This window comes from Lolium perenne, chromosome 1 (assembly GCF_019359855.2).
Source record: "Lolium perenne isolate Kyuss_39 chromosome 1, Kyuss_2.0, whole genome shotgun sequence".
Taxonomy (NCBI): Eukaryota; Viridiplantae; Streptophyta; class Magnoliopsida; order Poales; family Poaceae; genus Lolium; species Lolium perenne.
The window spans coordinates 122,279,504-122,287,545 of record NC_067244.2 but is presented as its reverse complement, the minus strand read 5'-3'; the positions used below and the strand labels follow the sequence as shown (position 1 = coordinate 122,287,545).

The 8,042-nt window shown below is 43.2% G+C and overlaps 1 protein-coding gene across 6 annotated transcripts; it reads right to left on the bottom strand.

Moving 5' to 3' along the window:
- Window positions 1–269: 269 nt before the first annotated feature.
- LOC127300638 (uncharacterized) lies at window positions 270–6,213 on the bottom strand. 6 transcript variants are annotated; one of them, XM_051330804.2, is made up of 5 exons: window positions 5,733–6,213; window positions 3,222–5,283; window positions 3,038–3,137; window positions 933–1,166; window positions 270–859 (listed from the first exon to the last, which is right to left on the bottom strand). In XM_051330804.2, exons 1-2 carry the CDS (start codon window positions 6,067–6,069, stop codon window positions 3,233–3,235), a joined length of 2,388 nt encoding a protein of 795 aa, XP_051186764.1. In that variant the 5' UTR covers window positions 6,070–6,213; the 3' UTR covers window positions 270–859; window positions 933–1,166; window positions 3,038–3,137; window positions 3,222–3,232. The 6 variants fall into 6 exon arrangements, with proteins under 6 accessions (XP_051186764.1, XP_051186768.1, XP_051186754.1 ...); XM_051330808.2 differs by having other exon boundaries at window positions 933–1,163; XM_051330794.2 differs by having other exon boundaries at window positions 933–1,105.
- Between the last annotated feature and the right edge of the window lie 1,829 nt (window positions 6,214–8,042).

The following is an 8,042-nucleotide window of genomic DNA, read 5'->3' as shown; positions in this document are numbered from 1 at the left end:
GTTTGGCGCCAAGCCCATGCTCTTGCAAAGTTGCAATGCCAAGCTTTCTAGTTCCGGAGGCGCTATAATTAAAAGAAAAGCCCACCATTTTTTTCGAGGGAAGAAAAGTCCACCACTTTATTTGTCTATTTCATGGATTTCGCTCCATACTGTTTTAGTGTAGGCATGAAAAGACACATAATCAAGAAAACAAAATTTTCAGCAAGGGCTTCAGGATGGCGGTGTCAAGCCTGAGCTGTGTTGTCTGTTCAGTGGATCTACACATACAGTTCAGCAATGCACATCATTCATTTCGTACGTCTTAAATGCAAAGCACTGTCGTCTCTGACCACTAAGCATAAGCATCATCTGATTACAACATCAACAACAAATTAGTTGTACAAGGCCAGCATCAGCGTGTGCAGTTTAGACAAACCACATAAAGACGATGGAATCTCACTCAGCAATGGGATTGAAAACGACTTGAGCACATCAAGGACGAACAACGACAGGAATGTGGGCAGAGTTAACAAGCCACCGCCCATGTACAGATCCCTGAAGTTTTGGCTTTCGGTCGTGCACTAGATTGCTCATTTAGATCTCAGCAGATGCTATAGTTCCGTCGGAGTAGTCTTTGTGAAGAGGATTATGGGGGCCAGGCTAGCCACCCTGCCCAGATGCCCTTTTGTGGGAGGGATAGCCTCGGTCATGTCTTCTTGCACCCGACAAGTGCTTTCATGCTTCATGGATTTCCTAGGATCAACTTGGTTTTCCGTGATGATACTCACACACTGGCCGTGACATGAAATTGTTACATGGCTCATGTTCTGCTGGCAGGGTGAAATCTTTGTGTGCATGGTGGAAGTACAATTTCCACAACCTGCAGCATGCCAAGTCATTTCTCAATGGAGTTGTGTCATAAGGATAAACTGAAACAGTTGATGAATCGGCACCTTCTTTCAATTCTCGACGACGCTTAATTGGCTGTCTCCATGGCCTCTCCGCAACTGGCGCGGTCACGCTCCGCTTGTTTCTTCTTCCGTTACTCCAGCCACCGACAAGGTAGGGCTGGGCAATGGTGACGGCTCACCTTAATGCCATCCTCCTATCCGCCTCATTGATGGATCTAGGAGTAAGGGAATAATCTTTCTTCAGAAAAGTAGGGGAGAACTCCTACAGTGTTTCTACTGAAAGCAGACAGATATTCTGAATTCCTGACACCAAGCGAGTGACAACAGAACGAGAAGACATGAAAGTGACATGCAGCATTCTTTCCTAATTCTTCTAGTATTACTCTACCTACTGTTTGTATACACGACAACTTCCAAAAAAGGGTACATGGAACATGATTTATCACAAGACCTGAATCAACTAATGTTTCTTAGTCCCAAGAAACTTAATGTGTTCATCTAAAAGATGAATGAACTGATGTCTTCTATAATGATGACTAGAGTTAAGTATAAAGAAAATATTCATAGATAATAAATAAAAGCAATCATACAAGGTAAAAAAAAAATATGAAATCAGGTGAGGCCTCTAAAAGAAATGGATCTCTTTAACCTAGTTACAAAAAGAAATGCAACTAAGTGTTCTTGCCATCTCAATCAGAATTGTAATAAAGAACCAGCTTTATGATAACACATCATGTCTGATGATAGGTTTCAAGAAAGAGTAAGCCAAGTTCTTTTCATTTAGTAGGTCAATCAGAATTGTAATAAAGAACCAGCTTTATGATAACACATCATGTCTGATGATAGGTTTCAAGAAAGAGTAAGCCAAGTTCTTTTAATTTAGTAGGCTGACTGCTCACTTTCCCCCCTCCCATCCTCTCTCATTTCCACCTTGAGAGTCGCCTCTCCCGCCGGCTCCCCTCTCCCCCTCCTCCGGCGGCCTCGCCGGCAAGAGTGACTGGGAGAGAGGAGATCGGGCCCCATGTATATTCAGTAGTTTAGGTTTAGTGGTTGTTTCCCTAGTGGAGTATGCCGATGTGATGTTGGTCGCTGACACATCCGAGTTGGCATCTGCCGGCTGGCGGTGGTCCTGCTCCTCGCCATGGAGCTCCAGAGGTCGGAGCCAGAGGTAGAAAGGAGCATGTCTGCAGCATCCCTGTTCAATAAACTCGAAGTGCAGCCTCCAGATCTGGAGGTCAAGGTCGATGTGGTGCCGATTCTCGGTGACTGCTTTTTCTTCGGTGGTGTTTGTGCAGCTTTACTCCTTCTGGTCCACCGTGGTGGCGTTAGGAAGAAGAGAAGTGTGTCTGATGCGAGGTGGAGGTGGTCAGGCGAGATAGCGGAGTCTGCAACTCCTGCAGCAGCTTCCAAGAGACGGCGTCGGCCATATGGATGGCCCTGCTGCCCTCGAGCTGAACATTTACTCGAGTTTCTTCTTCCTCCTTCAGAGGATCTTCGGTGGCTTCATTGTCGCCGCGCAAATCCAAGCTTCCCAAAGTGGTGTCGTCCCCGGTGGAGGCAAGGATGGCCGTGTCTGGAATCCCAGCTTCATCGGCGGCAAGCATCGACTCAATCGCGTTTCTGCGATGTCTTTTAGGGTTCTTAGTGCAAGAAATCGGTACTATGTTGTAATTTTTCTTTTCTTCAAGGTCCTTCCTGTAAAAGCTTGCACACCGCCGTACTAATGCAGATTCCTGGCCCTTCCGGACCTTATCCGTTCAAAAAAAAGTTCTTATCATCTGAAGATGTCATTTCATATATTTGATTGTTGGGACAGAATTTCCTTATATGCAGGTGCAGCTTTTTCGTCTGGTCTCTCAAAATGTGTTCTTTGCTATATATATGCAAGCATGCTATGAGAAATGTTATAGATAAGTTCTGATAGTTTGACAAGCCAGAAAAATATGACTCCAAATTGAGCAGACACAAAAAGAATCTATTACCTATTGCTGATTGTGCTAAAAAAACAAACGAGATAGGTCTGGGAACTGCGAAACTATTTTATGTATTAAAACCAAATGCTGAGTATCACATCAGTCTCACAGAATTGTTGATTAAACTATACTACTAAGCATGTAGACAAATGGATGTAAAAGGTTTTATCTGACCTTAGGCCTCGAAACAACCACACTGATCATGTGTCGTCAATCCTCGTCTATATAAACATTTGACGACATAGCACATGTGTTCATGAGCCCTTAACACCTACACCAATAAAAGGTAACAAAAAATACAATAAGAATTAGACCTGGAGTGGAATGTTACATACAAAAAGAAGCAATATCACTTACATGATCAGGGTACTAAATGCCTGTTTTGACAGCAAGTGCATTCAATATGGGTAGATAATAAAGCTCGTTACTTTTCCGCAGTGCTCTAACAAGCACACGATAAACATCAGTGTCTGGGAATACACCAACAGATAACATAATTGGGATGACCATAATGGCTTCTCTAGGAAACTCCCATTTACAAAGTCGATTGATTGCAGCACTGAAGTCTTCAATAGAAGCCTCAAATCCTTCATCTATAAGCTTACCAATTAATGAAATGGCCTCATAAGGCATTCCTTTTGCACACTGAGCTTTGATGAGTGTTGTGTATGCAAACTTTCTCAACTCAATGCCCTTTTCTCTGAGGGAATCCAACAACATTTCTGCTTGAATAACTTTTCCCTTCATGCACAGCACATTAATAAGCAAGTTATAAGTAACCGGTGTCGGCACTACACCACAGCATACCATACGGTCATATATGTGGAAGGACATCCGGATGTCCTGTGCTTCGCAAAAGCCTTGTATAAGGTTATTGTAAATTATTGGGTCAGCAATAACACCTTCTACGTGCATATTATCCAGAAAATGGATAGCATCATGGAATCTGAGCTGCTTGCAAAGTCCTTTAATAATAACACTGTAAGTTACAGCATTTGGCTTGATCCCTTCTTCAACCATTTCGTAGAAAAGACTGAGCACAGTGTTAACTTCTCCAGCTTCAGAGAGTGCATCCATAAAGGTGGTATATGTCACCATTGTTGGACGCAGACTACTTATCTGAATAGCCCTAAAATAGCTCTCTGCAGCTTGTAAATCCCCAAATTTACAGTAGCCATAAAGAAGAGAATTACAAGTGATAATGGTCGGCAACATACCAGCTACAACAATCTGATCATACAGACGAACAGCATTACCAATATCACCAATCTTTGCATAACCATCAATAAGTACATTATAGAGTACTACATCACCTGGCTGATATCTGCTAGCTACATTTTCCAAATACCATCTTGCTTCAACTAACAGCCCTTTCTTGCAAAGTCCTAGAAGAATAGATGAATGGTTCAGTGAGGTTGGCAGCACCTTCTGAGAATAGCACATAACATCACAAACTTGAAGCGCCCTTTCAATTTCCCCTAGCTTGCAGTACCCATGGATGAGGATGGAATAAGCAATGACATCCATATCCAGACCAATGCCATGTATCTCACCAAGTAAGTTTTCAACCTCATAGACCAAACCCTTCCTGAAGAGAGCATTGATAAGGACGCTGTATGTGACAATGTTCAACTGCAGCCCTTTGTCTAGGATGTCCTTCCTTATTTTCATCCCTTCTTCGACATCACCACTTTCACAGTGACCAGCAATAAGTATTGTATAAGTAACAAGATCAGGTTCAATGCCTTGGCATCTCATAAACTGAATTATTTTCGGAATTTCTCTTGTCAAACCAAGCAAGCGGTAACCATTAATAAGGCTGTTGTACGTGACAGTCTCTAGTTTCATTCCTTCTTCTGTCACCCTCTCAAAAAGATCCACTGCTTCATCTATGGAACCCGTTTTACACAGACCATGTATAAGAGTAGAATAGGTATACCTGTCAGGGTTCAATCCGTACTTCAACATCAGACATAAAAACGATTTTGCAGGCTGAATAAACCCCCAGTTACATAACGCGGACATCAGAATGTTAAAGGACATTCCCAATGGTTTAAACCTCCCCCCTGCCCTTGCTTCCTGAAGGAAAGATAAAGCCTCTCCAACTTTATCTTGCTTGCAGAGACCATCGATGAGAATACTATGTGAATATTCGCTGTGCGGGATGCCATCTGCCTCCATTTCTTCAAAAAGCTGCAATGCCATGTCTGTCATCCTTAGACCATGCAATAAACTATCATAGGTGGAAACCGAGATTTGCATGTTTAGGCTGTTCATTTTACTGAGAACGTAGAGCGCGTCATGAATCATCTGAGCTCTCGCGTAACTATTTGCTAGAGCATCCCATAAAACACTGCTGGAATCGTGCTCTCTGAATTCACTCGACAAAATGCCGCAGAGAGTGGCAGCAGATCCGGATCCTACAGTAGGAAATGCAATTCAATTAAATGTGATAATTGTGAGCTTTGACTGTTCACAGTTGCTACACATGTCACAAAAACATGTAATAAAAACGTTGTGATCAAAATTACAGCTAGAGTATAATGTAAAACACATGTGGAATAATTGTGTGTGTGCAAAAAAGATGATAATATCCATTTTATATTCATGGAAAAGGAAAATTTAAACAACCCTAGCTTTCAGTGCCAATTCGAATCATGGCCCTTGAATAGTATAAACTCTGACGTCAACTTAGAAATTTTTATCGAAACTACCAACGATGTCATTTCTATGGCTCCTGGCACTTATCACCAGCAAACATGTCACCACTATTGAACATTGCTGCCTACCAATGGATGAATAACGGCATTTCAACACGACCCCCGGTAGCAATTGCTAATTACTGTACAAAATTTCATAGCAAGCTCACCTTGTTCACTGACCATCTGCGCCAAGCTGTCGCGCATCTCTCGCCACCTCCTCTGTCCCAGAAGTTCATGGCAGAGCCTGAGCCGCGCGGCAATCGATGCCTTCCTCTCGAACTCTGCCCTGTCTTCCCCAAACCTAGGCAACAGTCCTACCCGGTCATAACGAGGCGCTAGCAGTGCGTCCCTAGCAACAATCACATCCTCTTCGGAGTCCGTTGACGCCGCCGCCGCGGAGGGGTAGGAGGATACCGGTCTGCGGGGAGGTGTGGGAGGTAGCGGAGTGCGGCGCTGGAGGTGGGGCAGGAGAAGGTGGAGGGGAAGGCGCGGTCGGAAGCGCATCCGATGGGGCAAGGTCTCATGGCGGGGGCGCGCGTGGCGGGCTACGGTTTGGAGGGTATCGAACTAGCCACGGCGGCGTTGAACATGGGAGGAGGCTTGCCGGCGGCGGCGGCGTGTGGTCGGGTTTAAGCGAAGGGCTTTACGCCTTTACCCTTTGGATTGAGTAGGAGACGGCAGAGGGGAAGCGGGCCGAGTGGGCGTGAACTTCAACTTCGCGTTTCAGTTCCATACTGGCCCAGCAGCTGCTGGGCCTCTCTACCGGTGGTCTGGATGTGCTTTTATCACGAGGTTTGGATTCGCTCAAGAAAAAAAAAAATGAGGTTTGCAATTTGCATCCCCTTAAAATGATATTAATAGATTTTTTCTTATATTGGTTAATTCATCATGTATTATAAATTTGTGTAAATGATTATGTGATGACCTAGCATGTTGCAGTGTATAAATTGTTGGCATAACACTCACGAAACATCGTTTCGTAAATACAATGTCTTGATACTCATTACGATGGTTGCATGGTAAACTTGGGCATCCTAAACTTGAAGTTGGGCCCTTGAACTTGGGCATGGTAAACTTTTCTTGATTAAGCGGTGATACTTTTTTTTGTACAAGTCTTCTCCCTTCAACTTGGACAAAATAAACTTGAGCTTCCCAAATATTTCTTTGTCATCGCGAGGAGGAGGTCTTGCATTGTCTTGATACTCATTGCGGTGGTGACTCTTGAGCATTTGTATTGTTTGTGCGACTTGGATGAGGAGGAGGGCTTCCATGTCCTTGAGAATTTGCATTTTATTGTTGCGGTAATCCAATACACCATTGCATGTTTTAGTGTATAGGTCGTTGGCATAACACTTGTGAAACATAGTTTCGTGAATATTACACCTCTTAGGGTGGTACAAAAGAAACATCGTAAGTCTAAAATAAATTCTGTTTATGAACTTAAGGTCGCAAATCAAGAGTCTACAACGAATTTGAGATCATCCTCGGTCCAATGAGGATTCACGGCAAATGAAAGATTCAAATCTAGGGTCTTGAAGCAAGATGACATAGATAGGTATAACGTCATCTAAGCTCAGCAACTTATTTAGTAGGTTGCTACGCTGCTTGACTCATCTATCTTAATCTAAGATTTTTAAGTTTCTTTGGTTCCTCTTCCTCCTTTATTCCGTAAACTATATCATTCCTTCGACGCCTCCTAATAAATCTGATTCTCCTGCTTATCTATCCCAAACTTCTTCCAGTTCTCCATTAGACCACCTCTTCTTCGGGTTTGTTAATAGCTTCCTCATCATTCTTATCTGACTCTAAGCAAGGGTTAAGAAATAATAGATTGACTACACTAGAGTACTCAGCAAGTTCTATGGTGGTTGTTTGATGTATACATGGATCAGGAGATCTTGGGCATGTGCAGGTTTTCGAAAATGGATATTTAGAAAAGGTAAGTTTTAAATTATGAAAAAAATTGTCCATTAGTCCCCACGGGAATAAATTCATAGAGTTTTTTTTCCCGCCGTGATCGTAGTTCATTACCCAAGAACATAGAATATCATGACGCGTTCTATACACTCTCGAGAGGTGACCTACTTTCCCTACAAACATCTTAAGCCTTGGTGCTCAATCAGGAGTTGTCCCCGTTCACACTTCCAATGGTATGAGACCCGACTAGAAGACAAGCCTATCACTGTCCTCTTCCCCAAGCCCTCACTCGACCCAGTGTAAAGAGTTCCGGTTGAGAAACCTACGTTCAATTACCCTCCCTTATATGATACCATAGTTGTCATTTCACATCATGGAAGGGGACGTTTCGGGCTCCCACTCGTTGGAATATCAACGATACCAACCAAACTAAGTATCTGAGAAATGCGAAAGCAAAACAGGTACATCTGACTTTCCCGTTGCACTCTGGGATCTGTGGTCAGTGGCTGCCTATACGACGCTAGAATGGAATGACTGACTAGATTTGTTGTTTAATTCAT